This window comes from Eubalaena glacialis, chromosome 5, assembly GCF_028564815.1.
Source record: "Eubalaena glacialis isolate mEubGla1 chromosome 5, mEubGla1.1.hap2.+ XY, whole genome shotgun sequence".
NCBI classification, from domain to species: Eukaryota; Metazoa; Chordata; class Mammalia; order Artiodactyla; family Balaenidae; genus Eubalaena; species Eubalaena glacialis.
Genome location: NC_083720.1, coordinates 39,015,885 through 39,039,192, shown reverse-complemented (window position 1 = coordinate 39,039,192; position 23,308 = coordinate 39,015,885). Strand labels below are relative to the sequence as shown.

The following is a 23,308-nucleotide window of genomic DNA, read 5'->3' as shown; positions in this document are numbered from 1 at the left end:
AAATAAGTTAATTTCTTCATAGAAAATACCATCACAAAGTGACTAAATTATACAGAAGTTCAATACAAATTATTTGAATCCAAGTTGCTATTTCTAAATCATCTGCCTCCCTAAACCGGATGATGTTTGCTAGTTTTTGGCCGAATTCAATTAACATAGGAAAGCATCTAGGACATTCCTTAGCCCATAGGCACTGTCCTTGTTTGACAGCCTCCCCTTAACCAGGTGTGAGCTCTTCGCTGTACAGAGCGATGTCATGGACAATCAGAGAGCTTAAGGAGGGCACCACCGTGAGCCCCCTGATGTGGGAGAGCCCACGTCCTCATTCTGATGGGGGTGCTTATTCTACCCCACGCTATTGCCCCTTGTAAAATAAAGCACTTACATTTAAAAAAAAAAAAAGTTTGAAGTAATTGGATTACTTTAAACTCAGATTTTGTTTAACCCCAGTGGAAATGCAAAGAGAGATTTAGAATTACGTGTGAGATGCTAATTACTTACATCTGACTGGGTGGTGGTTTCTATGAAGGAATGCACTTAATTATTTTTTTTTCCCCTCTCTTCTTACAATTTCCTGACTATAATCTATTTTCTTTCATCACAGGGGCAATAGAAGAACAACAAAAGAAGAATCCCGTGATTTGAAATTCCAGAACTTTGCTCTGCCAAAAAATAGGTCAGAATATTTCCTTCTTTGTTAATAGAGGAGTAAAAATTTTGATGCTGCGGCAAATTAGCTGACCAGCACGTGCACACACACGCACACGCACGCACACGCACGCACACGCACACGCACACGCACGCACACGCACACACACGAAATGTTAATGGGATAGAATTGTATTGCTGTCATTGCTCTTAGAGGTTACACGGTGACCAAGGTCCAGAACAAGAAGGGACTTGACTCAGGTTGAACTGCCAGCACGTATGTGATGCAGATATAGGCTATGGGGGAGGGATGGAGTGGGAGATTGGGGTTAGCAGATATAAGCTATTATATATAGAATGGATGGACAACAAGGTCCTACTGTATAGCACAGGGAACTTTAGTCAATATCCTGTGATAAACCATAATGGAAAAGAATATAAAAAAAGAATGTATATATATGTACAACTGAATCACTTTGCTGTACAGCAGAAATTGACACAACATTGTAAATCAACTATACCTCAATTTAAAAAAATCACAGATCAGATGCAAGGAAAAACAGCCAATAAAAAAACTTTTTAATTAAAAAAATTCTTAAAAACAGGCCCCCAGGTATCCACAGCATTTCAGACAAGGGCTATTTCCACCACCCACCCAGGTCTCTAAACAGCCCAAGAGACAGCCAGGGGGAAGCTTACATCCTGCAGCTGCTGAATGACTTAAGTGATGAATCATGGATGGATCAGGCCGTGAGTTCACAGCCAGGTCTCAGAAGCGAGGAGAATAGAGGGAGCTCTGTGCCCATTTGGTTTCTTTTCTTTGTCCTTCAATTGAGCAAAACATTTACTGCGCAATTATGGCATTAGGACTTGCACGGGGTCTTGAAAATGCAGAGATGAGAGGCAATGTCCTGTCTCCAAGGGGCTCACAACCAAGTCTTAAAGCTCAGAAGGAAAGCTACTTGATGAAATGACTGACAAGGGACCAATCCTGAAGCCAGCTCCAGCTCTGCATTGGCCAAGGTCTGATCCTGGACAACACCCCAATGCTCAGAGGGGTTGCAGGCCTCCCTCACCCAGCCAGAAACCCCTTGCCGAGCCCTGCCGGAGCTGTCTCTGTGCCTAGAGGTACCCAAGGGTCTCTGACTGCTATACCAACCCTTGCATCCCAGTGAACTTCAATTCAAGTCAATCGCCAAACATCTGTTCAGTTCCTACTAAGTGCCAGGCACCAGAAGCAATCTTGACATGCTAAGATGTGCCTGAAGAAATATTTTCCCTAAGCAGAGTGGATGTGTGCCTATAAAACAGAATACTTGAAATAGTTTCAAGATTGCATTAAGCAAAGGAAAATTTGTGGCTGTTCTCAGACTTCTTCAATGTTTACATTAAACACATTTGAATGCTGCATTTTAAGTCAGTTTTTCTTATTTCTTGACAATAGCAAGAGATGAGAGATGGAAGGGTTAGAAGTCTTCCTTCAAATGGAAATGGTTGCAGCAATTACATACATCAAAGTAATATTTACAGTTACATTTGAAAAAAAAAGAGAGAGAGAGAGAGGGCAAAGTGCTTTTTTCCAAAGCAAATTATTTCAGAATATGTCAGAGCATGCTCAAGATATATTAAAAAGAGCAACAGATGGTGTTTCTGCAACCTGTTCCAAACCATTTATAAACCCGAATTTAAAAAAAAAATCCCTTAGACACACAAATCTCTGTACCTTTGCATATTTTATAATGAAAGTATTATATGAATATAAATTAGTTAATGAGATCTATAAATCAAATCAAAATGTGTGAAAACTACATATTTGGATCTACCATCATACCTTCATAACTATTAAACTGATGTTTTCGTTCTCCACACAAATTATAATTATTATCGGCATCTGATGATGATGAAGTAAGGACAGTGCTACAGGTGGGCAGGGCCGCAGAACAGAACGGGTCTGTGGGTGCTGGATTGAAATTTCAGCTGACCTGTTTGCTAGCTCAGCGGCGACCTCGCTCCGACAAGCCCATTACCCTCTAAATACTTTGCGTATTTTAGAAATGGTGTTTGAAAACCAAGGAGGGAAAAGGGGGGATGAATTGGGAGATTGGGATTGACATATATACACTAATATGTATAAAATAGATAACTAATAAGAAAAAAAGAAAATATACAAATAAAAATTGAAACGTTGAAAAAAAAAAAAAGAAAAACAAGAGTAGATTGAATTCCCTGGCGGTCCAGTGGTTAGGACTCTGTGCTTTCACTGCTGAGGTCCCAGGTTCAGTCCCTGGTTAGGGAAGTAAGATCCCACAAGCAGCGCAGCACAGCCAAAAGAAAACAAAAAATACAAGAGCAGACTATCTTGACCGCCAGGGATCCGCTGGACCTAAAGCAGTCCCTGTGTTTGGGGAATAAATGTATGACCTCTGTAGCGTGCCTGGAAAATAGTAGGTTCTCAATAAATAACAAAGGCTAATAGTCACTGAGTACTCACCACAGGCTAGGCGCTGTTGTAAGAGCTTAATAGGCAGAGAAAGACAAATATCATATATCACTTATATGTGGAATCTAAAAATAAATGGTACAAATGAACCTATTTACAAAACAGAAACTGAGTCACAGATGTAGAAAACAAACTTATGGTTACCAAGAGGGAAAGAAGGGGGAGGGATAAATTGGGAGATTGGAATTGACATATACACACTACTATATATAAAATAGATAACTAATAAGAACCTACTGTATAGCACAGGGAACTCTATTCAATACTCTGTAGTGTCCTATGTGGGAATAGAATCTAAAAAAGAGTTGATATATGCATATGTATAACTGACTCACTTTGCTGTACACCTGAAACTAACACAACATTGTAAATCAACTATACTCCAGTAAAAAAATGAAAAAAAGAGCTTAATAGGTAGTGTCTCACTGCATCCTAGCGATCACATTCTTACTAGGTTTCCTTTTATAGGAGAGAAGAATGCAGACTGGAGAGGGTAAATAACTTCCTCGAAGCTGAATAGCTGGGTGTGGTATATAGTAAACAGTGGACATAATCATTAGTACTAATCTCTGAAACAACCCTGGCACTCCACGTCACTGCCCTCACTACTGTCATCCCTTAGTTAGGTGTAGGGGTCAACTCTGGTGACAGATGCAGAAGGGCTGTCCTTCCCCACCCACCCCCAAACTCAAACATGCATGGACCTCTCTGTAATGTACAAAGTAAAATACAAAGCTCAATGCTGGGGCTTCACCTAGATGATACAGCCCAGGAGACTATCCAAGAAAAACACACGATCACATGCACATCCATTACCCCCAACCTGTCAACAATATTAAGATGAATGTTTCCTAGAATGTCCCATGGAATCTATCTTGCTAAATCCCCAGTACCCACTTCTATTCTGTGCCCTGTGCCCATGTGGGCAGAAACCGAAACATCCTGATTGATGTTTTCCAATCAAGTCCAAACTTTTATCAATAGTTGAATGCCTAACCAGTACCAGAAACCATAAGAGGAACTGTGGCATTTAATCCTCACAATAATTCTCTGAAGTAGGTAATAGTATTCCCATTTCACAGATGAGGAAAGAGAGCCTGGGAGAGGTGACATGTCTTGGTCACAGTCACAGAGCTGGTAACTGTTAACAGCTGGATTTGCATTCCGAGTCTGACTTCAAATCGAGGGCCTTTTCTGGGTTCTAAGTTGCCGCATGTGAATTTTGTTTTCTGATCCTATGAGTCTCAAATCTACTCATGTCAAGACTCTCCACTATGAAGAAGGGGCACATGCATTCAACTCCTGAGAAGGACATCCACAGCCATAGCTACTAAGCCTCCTAGCAGCGATTCTTAGGGCTGGTCCCTGGGCCGGCAGCACCGGCATCACCTGGGAGCTGCTTAGGGAGGCAGGATCTCAGGCCCCACCTACTGAATCAGAAACTTGGGTGTTGGAGTCCAAGCACCTGGGTTTAAACAAGCTCTCCCAGTGACTATGATGCCCATTCAAGTTTGAGAACCTCAGCCTCAAGCATCGTTATCAAGAGGGCAAGCTTTGGAGCTGGAGCAAGAGGCCTCTGGGCCCAGCTCTCGCTCTGCCCCTTCCCATTATGTAAATGAGATGGAGGGAAGACCATATAAGATAGGGACCCAGTGTGAGAGAGTGGGAGGGAGATGGGAGAGAATGTTGTCCCCACCTGGGAGAGATCACTGCGTTGGGGACCAGGAAAATCAAAAATAAAGAAGACACAGCACCTGCCATCAAGATGCTCAGCCTCTTGTGGGGACGAACATAAAAATATCTTGTGTATAATAGATCACAAGATACTGTGCCACGTGCATGTGGGACAGAAGCAGATGCAGGCCTGTGGGAGCTCAGCGGGGAGGCTAAGGAGAGGGAGGAGGAGGGCTTTCCCAAGTCCACTTTCGAGAGAGTAGCAAAGCCAAGGTTCACACTCCAAGTGCAAGTCTCTTTCTCCTTCCCCATTCCTGATGGAGCTATTCCTAACAGTGTCACTCACATTTCCCACATTCAGACCCTTCCCAATTCATCCCCTCATGGACCATTGATTTTTCCCTTCTGTCACTAAGACCTGCAGCAATCGTTAACTCCAGAGGACAAGGTACAGGTGGCTGTCATTTCTCACATCCCAGGAGGCCACTCCTCAAGGAGACGGCCTTCCTGTTCTATTCTGTGCACAGGGAGGCCCCCTGCCGGCCTTCCTGGCCAGACACACCTGAGGTCACAGCTCCGGCCGGGTGGCCACAGCTGCTGGTCTTCTCTCGACTTCTCTGGTTTTGCCCCACCTGTTCTCCAGCTGCCCTGGGTGTCCGCTCCCTCTGGACCCCTGCACTGTGCAGAAAGTGTCCTCCCAAAAGAGTTCACAAGCTTAGAGCTTTACGGAGGGTGCCAAGTGCTTTCAGAGGATGCGTGGAATGGGGTGGTGTCCCGCCATCTTTGTGTGTTTGTCCACAAGGAGTTCCCATGCAGGAGATGCTCCATAAACATTGCTGAAGGGAGGGGAGTACAAAGGTGGGGAAGGAGGAAGAATAAAGTCAGGACCCAGCGGGACGCACCGGGATGCTGTGAGACTGTACTACTCCCAGTGCCTGGCATAGAATGGATCCTGAAGTAGATGATAAAAGAAACATTTAACAGAGGGATAAGAATGGAAGAAGAGAGAGAAGACAGAACAAGCAGGGGAGGGACAGAGAGAGAGTGGAGGGGATGGTGGACCCAGGAGCTGCTCTGCCCACTGCAGCTAAAGTAGAACCACAAAGCATCCTGCTCTGCTCCACTCACTCGTCTGCTGAATATCCATCAAACTGCCAAATAATTTTGTTTTCATTTTTCAATATTTGTCAGGAACATAGATAGCTTATACAAGAGGGATTATAGCTTACCAGACATGCTCTCTGTCCTCAAAAAACTTAAAATCTAGTTGAAGAAAGAAAAAACCCAAGTAAAATTTAGTATAAAACTTATATAAGAAATTAATAACTATACACTACTTTTTAACTATACTAAGTATGCTATTAGAGCCAGAAGTGCTGCCGTAGGAGCTCAGAGGAGGGAAGGCTCAAGAGCCTTGGCAGGGCAGGATGCTGATGGGGTAGGAGTGGGGTTGGACCTCCCCCAGCCAAGAGGGTCATGGGGGGTTTGAGCTTTTGATAGTTCGGAATAATGCCAAACACTGTCAATGTTTTCCTCGGGATCGCTTCAGGGAGTTGCATCCTCCCAAATATTTTTTTGTAAAAACAAAATAGAACACAGGAGATTCTTAGAACTAGTCAAGAACATCTTTCACAAAAAATGAATCCATAACACTCCTACACTGTTGGTGGGAATGTAAATTGGTGCAGCCACTATGGAGAACAGTATGGAGGTTCCTTTAAAAACTAAAAATAGAAATACTATACGACCCAGCAATCCCACTACTGGGCATATACCCAGAAAAGACCAAAACTCTCATTCAAAAAGATACAGGCACCCCAATGTTCATCGCAGCACTATTTACAATAGCCAAGACATGGAAGCAACCTAAATGTCCATCGACAGATGAGTGGATAAAGAAGATGTGGTACATATATACATTGGAATATTGTATGTTCATAAAAAAGAATGAAATAATGCCATTTGCAGAAACTTGGATGGACCTAGAGATACTAAGTGAAGTTAAGTCAGACAGAGAAAGACAAATATCATATATCACTTAAATGTGGCATCTAAAAAAAATGATAAAATGAACATTTACAAAATAGAAATAGACCCACAGACATAGAAAACAAACTTATGGTTACCAAAGGGGAAGGGGGTGGAGGGATAAATTGGGAATTTGGGACTAGCAGATACACACTACTATATGTAAAATAGATAAACAACAAGGACCTACTGTATAGCACAGGGGACTATATTCAATATCTTATAATCACCTAAAATGGAAAAGAATCTGAAAGAGAATATATATAACTGAATCATTTTGCTGTACACCTGAATCATTGTAAATCAACTATACTACAGTCTTAAAAAGAACATTTCCATCACTCCCCCAAAAAAAGAATGAACCCACTCTTCACTTATTAAATATGAGTCTTGATCTGATTCCACCTTGGTGTGAATTTCATCTGCTTCAAAGAAATGTGGAGCTGGGAGATGTTCTCCAACGTTGAATCTATAGTGAAAAGGAAGAACCTATTCCCAGGGGGATTTGTGTGGCAGGTGTGCACACCCGTGTATCAGGTTCCGAATGTGCTGGCACCCTCCAGGCCTTGCTGGGGGAGAATGAGTCTGTGTATAGACCCAGAGGGGGACTGCAGCGCGGCTCAAGGCTGTCTTACTCGAGGGATGCCCTCTTACCTGTGCTTCCCTGCACCTGTGCACCTTGCCTTCATCCACTCATCCATCCTCTCCCTCATGCTTGTTCAACAGCACGTTTCTGTGCACGAGCCATGTTCCAGGCACTGCGTTACGTACCTGGTCTCCCTTTTAGGAGTTGGGGGCCTGGTGTAGAAGGTTTGAGAAACGGCGTTGTGCTGTGTTCTGGTGATACGAGTGTGAGTTCCACCAGGCAGGTGCTAGGTGATCAGAGGAGGGCTTTGGTGGCCACGTGGGGAGGAAGAAAAACGCCCAGTGTTGAGGCCTGTCACTACCTCTTACTGAGACTGTGACATCCCAGTCCTTCCCTTTGCACTCCATCATATGCGCTCCTGCGTCACCTTCCTAACATGTGGCTCTGAGCATCCTTTATCCTCTGCCTTGCAAAGCTCCATGACACCTCGAGATTGCCACAGTCCTTCCAGCTTATCCTTCAGGTTGCCTGCTCTCCAAGCTCACTGTGCATTTCCACACCTTAGCTCCCATGGCTCCCTGATGCAAACCCTACCCTTCCCTCAGAGAGGTGGAGAGAAGAGGGTGAGCCCTGCCATCAGACAGGCTGGGTGGGAAGCGTGACACCATTGACTCCCCCATGAGATTGACCTGGGCCTCTGTCAATCCATCTTCAAAATGAAAAGGCCAGTTTGTGGTCCCATCCAGCACAAACATCCCGTCATAGCCCTAACACTGAGATAAAGATACTGTCCAACAAGAATTGCTAGGAAGTTTGGGTGAAATGATTTCTGTAAAGTGCACAATTCCCAACATGGTGTAGATAAATGTTCAAAGAGCGGGAAGAAGGGAATGAATTTAGAAACTTTACCTCCATTTTCATTTCTTTCTGGTTTATATTGAAAACGAGTTTACTGACTCTTAAAAAGATCAATCATCTTCCCCCAAATGAGAGAATTTTATTCTAGTCTTTTTCCTTTCAGGGGCAGAGCTTAAAGTGAGGTGTGGAGCTGAGCCAGTTAATCTTGGAGGTTTGAGAGAGGGGGATGAAATCACCCCAACCATTCCCCAAGGGTTTTGCTGCCTCATTCTGGACCAGCGACGGGTGCCTGGGGAGACCCAGAGGGGCCCACGCACACCAGACTCAAGGATGTGATGAGGAATTAGTCTCCATGCCAGGAGCCTGACCCTGGAGACAGGACCAAGTCCCCTCTCTATGGGACCGGAATAACACACCATCCAAACTCTGTTCCCATAGATAAGAGAACATGAGTGCACTCTGCCCACTCCATCAGATCCAGTTCTCCCAGGCAGCGAGGGTGGGGGGAGTTTAATTTAGTACCCTTTAAAAATTATTAAACCTTTTAAATTATTAAGAAGTATTGAAAATTCAAAATAATTCAGAAATTGAATATCTTCATTTAAAATGAGCCTTAAATATTGAAAACCACAAACCTCTGGAGGCCAGCTTTGTTCAGTTCATACTCCATGCCCACCACGTGGACAGCTGCCTATCCAAGCAGAAATAGAGAGAGAGACCTGCTTCACTCAGGCCCAGATGCAGAAAGGAGCAGGCGGGTGGGAACGGCAGAAGGATGGCTGCCAAGCTACACACCATCCAGCTGCAGCTCGTTCACATGTGGCCGTGTGATGGATGCTGTTGACTAAAGGAAGCCGGGGAGCATCTTTGTAATTCCCTGGCAAGAGGCCACTTGCTAACACATGGGCCTTGCTTGAGCACTGAGAGAACACATCAAATCTCCAGCAAGTTTGCAAGCAGCATCTTTCATTAATCACCCTGGGCTGTCAGGCTGCAAAGAGTGTTAACACAGGAGCCTTTTCAGAGCGCTTGTCAGCTGCCGGTGTCGAGATATTGTCTGCACTCCAGCCAGACAGAACCGTGGAGTCCGGCACGCCTCCCCAGACCCCTCCTTCCAGCCTCCCTCCCCGCTTTCAGGCTCAGCTGGAATAACAGCATCGTTCCCTGCTCTGCCACTGCTTCCTCTGCTAAGCCATTTGGCTTGCATTGACACACAGAGGGCCCTGGGGTGCACTGTCCCAGAGGATACGACATATGAATGAGCACCATCGCTCTGGGGCCCCGCCAAGAGGAGTCAGCAGATAAACCGCTTCCAGACAGCCTTACAATTAGGAGGAAGCTGCCAGTTGCAGGGAACTCAGGGGGCTGAGTTGTTGCATCGGCTGGTAAATAATAAGGCCAATCCCGGTTCTCAGTTGCTTGCTGTGCCACTTTAGACACATCACTTCTCTCTTCTAAGCTTTAGCTGCATCTGCAAAGTGGGGAAATCCCACCAGCCAGAACTGAGCCTTGCTTGTGCCTGAACAGGCATTTACCCCTTCAGATCCACCCTTTTTAGCTGTCCAAAGACCTCAGTCCCACCTCCAAGAATCTGAAACTTGGAACCACGAATTGGACATTACCTCCAACACGCTTTCAATGTTAGTGATCTTTGATTCTAAAAATTGGGTGAGGGGAAAAATAAATAAAATAAAATAAAAGTCAGCTGAGGCCAAGGTCAGAAGGAGGATGAAATCCTAATTTAAAACCTGAAGTGTGTACATGTCAATCCCAAACTCCCAATCTATCCCTCCCCCCCACTCTTCTCCCCTGGTAACCATAAGTGCATTCTCTAAGTCTGTGAGTCTATTTCTTGGTTGTAAATAAGTTCATTTGCAACATATTTTTTTAGATTCCGCATATAAGCAATGTACATGTACATACTGCTGTATTTAAAATAGATTACCAACAAGGACCTACTGTATAGCACAGGGAACTCTGTTCAATATTATGTAACAATCTAAATGGAAAAAGAATTTGAAAAAGAATAGATATCTGTATATATATAACTAAATCACTTTGCTGTACACATGAAACTAACCCAACATTGTTAATCAACTATACTCCAATATAAAATTAAAAGTTAAGGAAAAAACAAACAAACAAAAAAATGATCTCAGGTCATCCAATGGAAAAGTACAGGCATTGTGATAGGGCTGACATGCTGAAGGAAATGACAATGACTTTGAAATAACATAGACTAAGGTCAAGCGGTGGAAGCAGATTTAAAACTCAATTCATGTTTAATCTTCAACATGATTCTGTTAAACGTCAATGGATTGAAAAATAAATCCTGGATGTATTGATGTGTCATGATAAAATATGACAAAACAAAAACGAACAAACAAACAAAAAAAAACCCTGAAGCTCCTCCTAGGATCCCGGGAAGAGGGTACCTCGTATTCAAAGTCCCTGGGCTCAGGATTGCATCCTGCCTGCTCTGAGGTGCTGCCTTCTGTCCACGGCCTGGCCTGCCCTGCCTGCATCAAGCTTCCTGTACACAGTCGCAGAAACATATCTTTTCCATGTCACATGTCAGGAGCTGCAAGTCTGGGGAGTCTTTTGAGGCTTTAATCAAAGACCAAGATGTCAGGGAAGGGGCTGCGTGTGGAAAGTGTCAAAAGAGATCTCTCAGGACCCAGATAAATGATCTGCTCCTTCCTGACTGATTTACTGTTAATTTCTGCAGCATCTCAGGCAACTTGAAAGAGTGCCAAGAGCTAAGCACAAAGCATCCCAGACGCAGCTGCAAAATCCCTCCAAAGCATGACTCGCCACTGCCTGCAGGCAAGGGCCCCGGGAGGCAACAAGGATCTGAGGGTCCAACAGGCTGGTGGCAATTCTCTTGCTTTCCGTGGGACTGGGCAAGTCATGGAGCCCTCTGAGTCCTCCGTTTCCTCGTCTATAAACTTGGGACAGGGAGAGCTACCCAACAGAATCATTTTGAGTATTAACGTGGTGAGCAGAGAGCAACAGTCTGAGCTGGAAGCGGGACTCGTGGGCTGTGGTCTCCTGGGGACTATTATCTCCCAGTTAACTATTCTGTGCCCGGTGTCCCAGCCACCAGTGAGGCCTCATAAATATTTACACCCGGCGTGTGTTGCGATGCTCAATTAATTGCTCCTGTGACGCACTTTGAGAGCCTCAGAGGATAGGTGCCATGCAAAGGGATTATTAAAGGCACAAACAAGTAAGCTCACAGAAGCTGCATCCTTCCGAGCTTTCCATTGCCCCAGGGCTTTTCAGATCATTGCCCGAAATCTAGGGAAAATGTGCTTTCAAAATCACACTGTCCGACAGACTCTAACTCCACCCACCTCACTACAAATAACTCAATATCTTTTCTTTTTATGGCTGAGTAATATTCCATTGTATATATGTGCGGGATAGGGAGGGTGGGAGGGAGGGAGATGCAAGAGGGAAGAGATATGGGAACATAGGTATATGTATAACTGATTTACTTTGTTATAAAGCAGAAACTAACACACCATTGTAAAGCAGTTATACTCCAATAAAGATGTTAAATAAATAAATAAATAAATAAATAAATAAGTAAAATCACACTGTCCAAGGCGGGATGTGGCAGCCAGGAGAAGACCTCGTTGGTCTTTCCAGATAACTTACCACCGAAGAAATGCAAATGGCCCAAAACCATTTGAAATAAATAAATAAACAATAATTAAATCTAACTAGGCATCAGGGAAGTGAAACAGATAAAATAAGGAATCAAGTAGCAAGTAGGAAAAGTTGTTTTAAATGGTCGTGGATTTAATGGTGGTAAGATATGTTGAGATGGTCACTTCACACTCTGTAGATAAGAATATAAATTCATTCAACCCATCCAGAAGGCACCTGAGTGATATGAAACAAGGGGCCTAGGAGACCCACATTATCATTATCAGACACCTTCATAGCAGTTGCACTTGATGGAGTCTGTCCATGGAAACACTCAGAGATCAGATTAAAAAGGATATCATGTTGCAGCAAGGGTACACACTGCAACATGATTTACAATTGTAAAAATGAGCAAGAACCTAATTTCCCTCTCCAAAAATCACACAGCTGATAAATACCATGTTTTCAAATAACAAAGATCTACAATGCATTTTTAACATCAGGAGCCTATACATTCTATTATATTATTTTTAGACATCTGTATATTGAAATGCATGAAGACATCCTCATACACGCATGCACATATGTGCCTGAGACTCGCCAAAATATCACCTGTGGTGTTGACTGTTATTTTCTTCTCCATGCATTTTTCTATTTTCTGTGTTCTCTGTAATGAGATGTTCCTTTAGGTCTAGAACAGCACAAACATAAAGTAAGAGTCCCATAAGTTGATATGTGATCTGCCTTTGATGACTACCCACTCCTCTGGGGAGGATGATGAATCGCTTGCAGCTGACACTTACCCTGGTTCTCTTTTCTGCCCTAGGTCATGGCCTCGAATCCATAGTGTCACAGGTGAGTCAGGGCCCCCCAGACACCTAAGCAGTGGAAATGTTAGCGGGAGTCCGTTACTCTTCTTTCCATTCTTTTCTGTTTTTCTTTGGATAAAACTATTGGCCTGTTCAAGGTGACACTGGTGACTTAGGGTCTTTCCCTCTGGTTGCTCCCAGGCTGGAAGTGTGTGACATCCACAGCTTTGGAGGCTGGCAGATGGGGTGGGAATCGTGCCTCTCCATTTATTAGCTGTGCAGCCTTGGATGAAGCCCAGATCCCTGTGGGCCTGAGTTCCTTCAACTGCGAAATGGGTATAAGTCTGCCTGAATGCCAGTATTGTGGCTACTCATTAGTGTTTGTTCAACTAAACTGTACATAATGGGCTCCCCCCAAAATATGTGTTGAGTGAGTGAATGGGTCAGAAATCACATTTTATGCTTTTCAGAGCCTAGTTCCTGTTACTAGACACAGAGTAAGACCCCATTAAAGTTTGAATAAAGTATATACTTACTCATCTTGGAGTATTATTATATCAAGGAAAGTCCCATAGAGCTAACTAGAAAACTGGTCACTAGAAATAATGACTGGGATGAGACATAAAAAAAGAGAAATAGGGAATTCCCTGACAGTCCAGTGGCTAAGACACTGCACTTTCACTGCCACGGGCCCGGGTTCGATCCCTGGTAGGGGAATTAGGATCCCACAAGCTGTGTGGCATGGCCAAAAAAAATAAAAGAGAGAGAGAAATACAGGAAGTGTGCAAAGAAGCAATAGATGCATTGAGAGTGATGTCATCAGCAAATCAATTCACAAGATTCATTATAGCACATGTTGGAGAATATAAGCAGCACCCAGCCACCCAGCGTGGCTTGCACAGCAGCGAGGAGAAGGAGGAAAAAGCAAAATCAACGCTGCAAGTATGACTATAAATAAGAAACAAACGAGCACCCAGCTCTAATCCCTCTTGCAGAACATGTTTTTCTGAAGCTTCTCGGGTCCTAAGAAAGGTTACATTCTCTCAAGGTAGATGTTTCCAAATTGTACTGAGTCCTTGGTGTCAAAAGTACCCCCCCCCTCCATCTACTTGTCACCTCTCAGCCCTTCCTACCATCCACTTAAAGTCTTGGGGGGACTGTAGAGAATTCTAAAGGGGATGGTGCTTGGAAATGAGGTTGTTTATCTGATTCGGTGACTGGTGAATTATAAATGTGACCTGTACCCCTCCCACTTTGGGCTCGTTCTCCACCTGCCTTAAGGTAGAAAAAAAAACTGACAGGTGGGATTCCATTTCATTAACAACATTCTAGAGACACAAGCAGGGAAAAGAAAACAAATCATAAGCCCCCAAAAGTCAATTGAGATAAAGCTGCCCAGACCTGCCCATAGGCACTCAGATCTGTACCCTGACAAAAATACTTAGCAAACCGCACCACCCCAGCCTATGCAAGCTTAGGCACCAATGCCAGTGTCTACTACACTATAATAAAACTGATATAATTAAAGATGCACGTGATGGTTTACATAAGAGACTGCTCATCGTGGTGCTATTTATAACATTCCCAGATACTTTAAAGTTGTTTGCAATTTTTTACCATGGGATTTGTTGAAAATATGGTAGGGCATCTATATGAAAGAATACTACATAGCCATTAAAAATGATGATGTTGAAGCATATTCAATTATGGGTATGTTATAACATGCTATTATTTGAAAGGGCAGGCAAGAAAACAGTGCACATACATTTTGATCATATATACATAGATAATATCATGTGTGTACGTGTTGTTAGGGATTTTCTCTAATCAAATATTTATAGTGGTTATCTTGGTATGCGGACATTATAGTGATTTTTATTCTCCTCTTTTTTGCTTAACTGTATCTTATAATTTTTCTACAGCAGCATTTTTTTTGTATACTGAAAACAATCTATCAAAAAAAAAAATTCTCTAGGCCTGGAGAAGACAGACACATATTCAAACTTGGACAATCTGTCAATACCAACATCTTCTATGAAGTTGATATATAAAGAACAGGGTCATGTTTTTCCATAAAATAAACTCGGGAGATTTTCTCCAGGAACACTTGTTTTGTTTTGTTTTTTTCTAAGGAAATCAATCTTTTTTTTTTTTTTTTTTTTTTTAATTTTTGGCTGTGTTGGGTCTTTGTTGCAGCGTACTGGCTTTCTCTAGTTGCGGCGAGTGGGGGCTACTCTTCGTTGCGGTGCGTGGGCTTCTCATTGCTGTGGCTTCTCTTGTTGTGGAGCACAGGCTCTAGGCGGGCAGGCTTCAGTAGTTGCGGCGCATGGGCTCAGTAGTTGTGGCATGCGGGCTCTAGAGATCAGGTTCAGTAGTCGTGGCGCACGGGCTTCATTGCTCCGTGGCATGTGGGATCTTCCCGGACCAGGGCTCGAACCCATGTCCCCTGCATTGGCAGGCGGATTCTCAACCACTGTGCCACCAGGGAAGCCCAGGAAATCAATCTTAAACGTTGGTTTTTCCCACTTCTAAAAGAAAAATTAATACAAATTTTAGGACTAGAGGGAGGAAAGGTGGGTATGGAATATGTGAGCATCCAGTGCCTCCTTCTGGCCATTTCTAGATAATGCAGTACCCGTGTTAATTTATCAGAGGCTGGTTCTCTCCAAGATGTTGGGGAAATTGTTGAACAGAAACGTTAACAGTTGAATTGCAGGGAAAAGGTGTCCACCCAGTTCTTATAAGCACAAGCCAGGACTCAAATCATCTAAGGTTGATATGCCCAAGGATTTACAATGTCTTCACAATTCATCATGTATCAGAATGACAGCAGTGAAAAATACATATCATCAAGCCCACGCCAGCGTTTATGCTTTGGTGGAGCTATAGTGAGGCCAGGGAATCCTTACCTTTAACACGATAATTCTAATTCACATAGTTCTAGGACAGTCTTTTGAGAATCACTGGCTGAAGCAAAAATATAGAGAGAGAGGTGGATGGAAACTATCAAAGCTGTCTCCACCAAGAGGCAGCTGCCTTAACTATCACCATTCATTCATCCATCCATCCATTCATTCAACCAATTGTGGTAGTTTATTAATGTGACAGACACTCTAACCAGCTTTGGCCACAAGCTTTTAAAAAAGGAAATAAAAATGAAAATTTCTGGGGACTTAGCTAGTCTGAGATTCTACAACTGTGCTCTACAGATGAGGAAACTAAGAACTAGAAAAGGGAAGTGAATTTCCAAGAGCTATCTAGTGAGAACATTAAGCCTGTTCTCCCAACTCCCAATACATGTTTCCCATGTAACTGTGAGTTTAGACTATTTGTGACTTGGAATTCACAGCTCATAATCTTCAGATCAAGAGACTGTGGTTCAGTGAATAAAACCAAAATTCCCAGAAGTGCTAGATGACTGAGCTGGTAGATAGATAGATAGACAGAGAGATGATAGATGAAAAATTCAATATATAATAGGTATATAACATACATATATTATATGTGTGTATATATATTCTATATCTCTATTTCTATCTCTTTCTTTCCCTTCCTACTTCCTTCTTTTCTTCCCTTTTCCTTCTCTGCTCCCCTTGACTATACAAGTCATAGTCAAGGCTTATTGGACATCATAATCCTTTACTCAGAGACAGTGAAAGTAACCCTAGGCAAGTTCCTTCCTGCCTTTCCCTATAACCATGGATTGATGCCAAGCTGAAGATGTTCTAAAGTTTGGGACCTGCCAGGGTAAAGTGTGTAAACTATCCTACTCCTCACCATAGTGAGAGGAAGATCAGGCTGATGCCCTCCATCCCCAAATACTTTCAAGTTTTTAAAAGATAAAAATGGAGAATGGAGGCAGCATCTTGTAGAGGAAAGAACCAAGGGCTGTAAGTGTGGAGCTCAGAGTTTGAATACTGGTTCTCTCATGATACCAGCAAGCCCCAGGACCTGTGAATGAGAGAAAAATGAAAAGAAACTAACATATATGGAGTCCCTACTTTGTGCCAGACCTTTTATAAACTTATCTAATTTAGTTGTAAGGTACAGATTTTATTATCCTTGCTGTATAGATCAGCTAAATGAAGCCCAAGTGAAGTTAGGGAACTTGTAAAGACACCAGTAGTGTAGAACTCAGATCCATCACAGCACACATGTTAAGTTAGGCACCAAATATTGTCAGCCTCGGTTTTCTCAGTCATTGAATCCCAGAGCTTCACGGCTAGAAGGGACCTCAGCTTGAAGAACCCTTCTGAAGAACTGATTGGTGCTCATCAACAGAGTTGAATGTTGGAAAAGGCACATATTTTGTTTGAAAATGGGCACTAAATAATGAAAAGGTTCCTAATATAGATCTGAAGATCTAAAGATCTGGATTGAGTGAAAAAAGATTTGGCCATGAAGTTGAACTTGAAAAGACACGAAACACAGAACACAGCAATTCCTTGGTGGTGCACTGAGCCAGGAAGTTATTTATTTACACTTCTCAACAGCTATTTGGGGTAGATACTCTTATTCCCACCAGGCTTACAAGCTTGCCTGAGGTCACATGGCCAGAAAGTGAAACGGCCAAGATTTGAACCTAGAACTTCTCATTCAGCTTCTGTGAATCATGTGTCCATGCCTTTGACCAGAGGCTCTGCTACGTTATTGGTGAGCACCAAGGCTGATAAAAAAAAAATTTAAGGCTGCAAGACACTTTAAAAAAGAAATCATGGGGCTGAAACATGACAAATGTTTATGTATATTTTTTTTATGTAAGTCAAGTCCAGAGGCAAGCAGTCCAAGGCTGTTTGGCAGCTCTTCTCCTCAAAGTCAGAGACCCTGCCCCTCCTGCATCCCTCCCCGCCTCGAGTTGGCCTCCATACCATCGCCTAAGATAGTGATGTCTGCGCTCTGGGCTGCAGGAGGGAGGAAGGGAAGGAGAAGAAGGAATGAATGGTGCACAATAATTTCCCTCAAGAAAGTTTCCTGGAAACTGTGAGTTGATTTTCCACCTCTTCCATCAACCAAAACTTGAACTCATGTCCACGTGAAGATTAGGACAGGTAATAAGGACTTACTCAAGGTGGCCATGTACCCAGCCAACCAGGAGGGGTTCTAGTACAGGGAAGCAAGGGAAAATGGATATGGCGAGACACAGTGGTCTCTGCTCTGGAGTACTTAGTGACGGGAAGTTGGGATTCACTGGCCTCTTGCTTTTTTCTACATATTTATGAGTATCACTGACCTCTTGCTTTTTTCTACATATTTATGAGTAAGTCCAGCTGGCAGCCTCTGGAATTGGAGGCAACCCTAACCCTCACCTTTCCTTTCTCCCCCTGTGCCTCTCCCTCTGAAGTTTCATGACTGAAATGAAAGCAGAAGCTGGTTTTGCTTGGGGAACCTGTCTCGTTTAGAAATACAATCATCTGAAAGACCTGTTAACTCATTTCACTTCCTAGAGAAACAGAAAGTTCTAGAACTCTGCAGGCTTCCTACTTCTACCCTTCTTCTCACACCAGGGAAGCACATTCTCTTCATGGGACTAGTTCGGGATTTTCTTCACCCATGCCTATCCCATGGCAATAGCACTTGGGTGCTTAGCTAGCTACCCTGCTCCTTTAAAGGTACTAAATGGGGACGTAGACAAGGCACCAGCCTTGCACCTCCAGGGGCTTAAGTTCATGGAAGTGTTGATAAGTGAAAATAGCCTGAGAGTCTCTCTTCCTCACTTTGTTTAACTCACATGGCTCACCTTCCACTGGACAAGAGTGGGAGCTTCTATGTCACTAATTCTCAGACTTCTGAGACCAGAATAAATATCACCACAGGAGCTTGTGTAAAAAGCAATTGATTTGCTCTGGGGCCCAAGTTTGCTTTCTTTCTTTTTTATAAAGCATCCAAGATGCCAATGGTCAGGGGACCTAAATTTGATGGGCATTGGTCGTACACCTTTGTCACACCTCTGCAGGCACGAGGTGTCCATGTTCAGGACTAAAGTCTGGGGTAATCGCCTCTGCCAGTCAGGAAACCCCCGAGCTTTACGTGACACATATTCATCTTCACTTCCTTCTTAAAAACAACTGTTAGGGAAATGTTGTCTTTTGTAAAAAGATGTTTCCTTGAGGGTCACGCAGAAATCAGTTGTTCTCTGTGGCTGTTTGGTTCCAGAGGATGACGAGGGACCCTCCACTGTCACAGCATCACCATCACTCTTCCAGGATGGTGATGTGGAAAGCTACTAATCAGCTTCCCTCATCTTTCTAAAAGAACGGCTCTCTCTGAGAAGCCAATCTATCCTTCCGTTCCAGGAAGACTCAAAGACGGGGAAGAATTTGGGGGACTGTTGCTTTGGTGAGGATCTGGGCCCAGCAGGAGGGAGCACCAATCTCAAGTTCGCTCAGCAAGGGAGGGGACCAGGTTCTACTGAAAGTTCTGTCGCTGGTTCCAAGTTCTGGGCGTTTCCACAGCCGACTGTTCATTTATTGTCACTTACCATACACAGGGTTACAGGAGTGATCAAGAGCCTGGAATCTCACCACTGCCTCGGGGGAGACAGGCACCACCATCCGTAACTGTGTGATATATTCGTTGGCTTGCTTTGTTCTTACGTGCTAAGGAGAAGCTGAGCAGGGTGTATTAATCAGGGAGGACTAATATCTAGAATGCCTCAACTACAAATGTTAGTAGTTTAATAAAATAAAGGTTTATTTCTTGCTCACATCACAATCCAATGTAAATTGAGGGAGGTCTTTTTCCAAACATTCATTTGGGATTCACTCTCCTTTTACCCAGTGGCTTCCATTATCCCTGAGGGCCTTGGGGTCCTCTGTCTCTGGCCAGCCACTGGGGCAGGAATGAGAGATGGAGGGTCAAGCGGGCCAGCCTGGAGTGGAATCCATCACACCTGCCTCATCCCAGTGTCCATAGCTCCATGCCAAGGCCGCCAGGAACTGTGCGCCAGCCGAGCGCCCAAGGAGGAGGAAAGGGGGTTTGGTGAGCACACAGCATTCTCACCACTGCCAGGCGCCTGAGCTAGTGATGACCAGGGCTGGAGGGCGCTCCTTAATTTTTAGCTGAGATTGGTGGTCAGGGAGGGTCCTCCAGAGGAGATGACATTTAAGACACAGTATGATGGATGAAAAGTATCCAGGCCTGGGCAGAGCTGAGGAGAGAACTTTCTGGACTAAGGGACACATGCGACATCTCTGAGGTAGATGTACTGGATGAACTTAAAAAGAGGCTGATATGGTTAGAGCTCAGAGGAGGAAGGAACTAGAGAGAGGTGAGATCAGAGACAGGGCAGGAGCCAGGCTGTGCTGGCCTCTGGGAGCAACGGTAGGGAATCTGGGCTATGTTTCATGGGCCATGAATGACATGTGCTGATTTACAGTTTTAAAACTATGCTTTTAAAATTACATTTCCAAAACTCTGCATTGTTCATAACACAGGTAGGTACTGAGGGAGATAGAGATAAAAGATAATTCCTTCCCTATAGAAGGGCAGTGGACTTAAACAACAAAGAAGTAATCAGACGCTGCTTCTTTTTATTTGCGTGATGGTGAGTAAAACAGAAAATGACGGCTCTAACTGATTCAGTGAGATTACAGTGACCTGGAGTGGTCAGAAAGGGAAGCCCCAGGAGGATCTCAAAGTTTACCGAGCATTTTGGAAAACAAAATGGAGGATGCAGGGACTCCAGGTGGGATCAACACAAGCAAAGACCCAGAAGTGGCACGTAGCATATTTGGGGAATCCAGGAGTGTCTCAGACTGCAATGCTGTTGAAAGAAGAGATCCCCCACAGCTCTCCATGAGAATGTGGGTATAATGACTATGTTCAATGAAGCTAATATCCTAAAATGAAATGATATTGAACCCTGAATTAGACAGTGGAGCTGCTTTCCTAGATCACAAGTGCCAGAGCGGATCCCCAGTAAGTGTGTGCTCATTTGTGCCTGCCAGACCAGCTGGTGTTTAATGGATGACATTATTAATTTAACTCAATTCATGAGAGAGTACAAATTGCTAAAGGGCTGGAAAACCTGTAGGTTTCTCTGCCAGGGATCTCACTATGGGTGTAATTGTGCTGGGACAGGGAGATGTTATTAGTGCCCCGGGGTAGTGTTTGCTGCTGGTCCTACCACCAGAATAGACTAACTGGTGCAGGTGCAGACATGATACTCGTCCTCCTGGCTCATTATCTCAAGGAGATTAGCTCTGGCTTAACACTTCCCCCATGCACTGGTCCCAGGCAAATTCCATAGAACTGTGTTTCCACTGAGCCAAAGTTTCATTAATTTATACATTATACCCTACAGAAGACTTTGGCATGCTGGCACAAATTCACAGCTATTAATTTTGTATTTTGGTATGGGAAGAGAATTCAGGGTGAAAGGACAAAAGTTTAAGAACATGATGAAGCCAGACCAAAAGGTAGGAATACACATCATACCACGGTCCTCTGCACTATTTGGACGCAGGCTAGAAATTTGCACTGAGAGTCTCAACAGCCAAAGGAGGAAGGGAAATGTGATCTCTTCTAGGATTGATGTTTTCCATTAAATCAGAGCAAAGAAGTGTGCAGCTACTGGTTCTGACACCTACTAGAAACTTCTCATATATGTGCTAATAAAGAGAACGTGATAAGAACATTTTCTGCCTACAATGTTCCTAAATTCAGACTAACAGCATGAAATTATACTGCAATTTAGGAAAATTAAGTGTATGAGGAAGCAAAAAGACCTGCATGTCATGTGAGCAATTCTTTGGTGGTTTTGCATAATCTGAGGGTAAAATGTAAAACATCGAGCACTGAGTACACTAGATGACCTTCTGGCAATCTTTCATAGAACAAGTCCAAGGGAGGAAGTTGAGTGTTGAAAAACATCTGCTGAACAAGATTTATTCAACAAACGCCTATCAAGAACTCATTTGGTCAATAGGGCCCTGCACCTCAAGCCAGGGATAGATGAATAAGTAGATATGGCCCCTACTCTTCAAATATATAGAGTCTGTTCAAGAAGACAATGTGTGGACAGATTATTGCAAATGCAACGTGTGCCAGAGGGCGAGGGGAAAACACATGTGGTCATTGGCTGAGATGCTGCTGGGTCATCACTTTGGGTGCTACTGATTGGGGGGTGGCGTTCCTTCTAACATTGTTTCTCTTTCAATGAGAAGGCTAGCTTGCTGTGGAAAGGCTTCTTAGTCGGGATTTGATTCTCTTTCCTCCTTTTCCATTGTCCCTGTTATGTAAGAGCAGCTGATAGAATGAGAAGCATGGAAATGTGCACTTCATTTTGAGCAATTACAGTCAAGAAAAATTAATTGAAATGAGCGCAAGATTTCTGGAGAAAAACAAAGGCCCAGTCTTCCCAATGTTTTGCAATAACATTTTGGTCTCTTTTTGTTGGCAGGCCAGTACCAGACTATAAATGAGCCTCTTCTTGACAGTGTAAGTCAGCTGCTTTCCTTACCTATTTTGTCAGTATTTGATATTTACAAAGTAAGTGGCTTTTTTCAAGGTTCTTAGTGAATTTAAAACAATTAAACTTTTCCAAATGGCATAATTCCCTGGCAGAGAAAACTGCATTTCAGTTCTTGGGTAAAAAACTGTATTCCTACAATATATGTAAATCAGATCATCATGCTGTATGTCTTAAACTTATACAGTGATGTATGTCAATTATTTCTCAGCAAAACTGGAAAAATAAATAAATATTGAGGTATTAATATAGAGAAAGGGAAAAACATTATATTTCCATTCCTCAACTATACAATAAAGCAAAAATTAACTCACAATGGCCATTGTGAAGATTGAATAAGGTGAAAATACCAACACATGGTGCTGGCAAGTGTGTGATAAGAAAATCACTTCCTAAAACTCACGGTGAAATTTTAAATTGCAAGAAACTCTTTGGAAAACAATTTCATAATATTAACTAACAAATATAAAAATGTCCATTTTCTTAGGCCCCATAATTCTACGGTTGGGAATTTAAATTAAAGAATTAAGCTAAAATTTGGATTAATATTTAAATACTTATCTATATTTTATAATATATTTTAAATGGCAACACACTAGGATCATGCTAAATATTCAATAATAGAAAAATCATTGAATGTATTATGATATATTCATACTATGAAGTCATTAATAATATTTACAAAGAAGTTTGATGACAAGAAAATTTTAAATTTATAACATGAAATCAGATATCTAATACTATAAATAATTTAATTGTTAAATTGCATGTACATAATTTGAATACTTTTAACTAACCTATCTATAGATAATAAATGGGATATATAGAAATGATAGAGATAGATGATAAATAGATGATAGATAGATAGATAGATAGATAGATAGATAGATAGATAGATAGATAGACAGGATTTACCTGTAAAATCATTGGTTCTTTACTATTTGAAAGACTTCTTTAAGAATTTGGACTTCCCTGGTGGCGCAGTGGTTAAGAATCCGCCTGCCAATGCAAAGGACATGGGTTTGAGCCCTGGTTTGGGAAGATCCCACATGCCTTGGAGCAACTAAGCCTGTGCACCACAA

The 23,308-nt window shown here is 42.9% G+C and overlaps 1 protein-coding gene across 1 annotated transcript in view; it reads left to right on the top strand.

Annotated features, from left to right (window-relative positions):
- CLNK (cytokine dependent hematopoietic cell linker) overlaps positions 1-23,308 on the top strand; it is a 108,967-nt gene that overhangs the window by 3,138 nt on the left and 82,521 nt on the right. Inside the window, 3 exon segments of the mRNA XM_061190997.1 lie at positions 605-676; positions 12,775-12,803; positions 22,158-22,195. Coding sequence (XP_061046980.1) covers positions 605-676; positions 12,775-12,803; positions 22,158-22,195 — 139 coding nt within the window.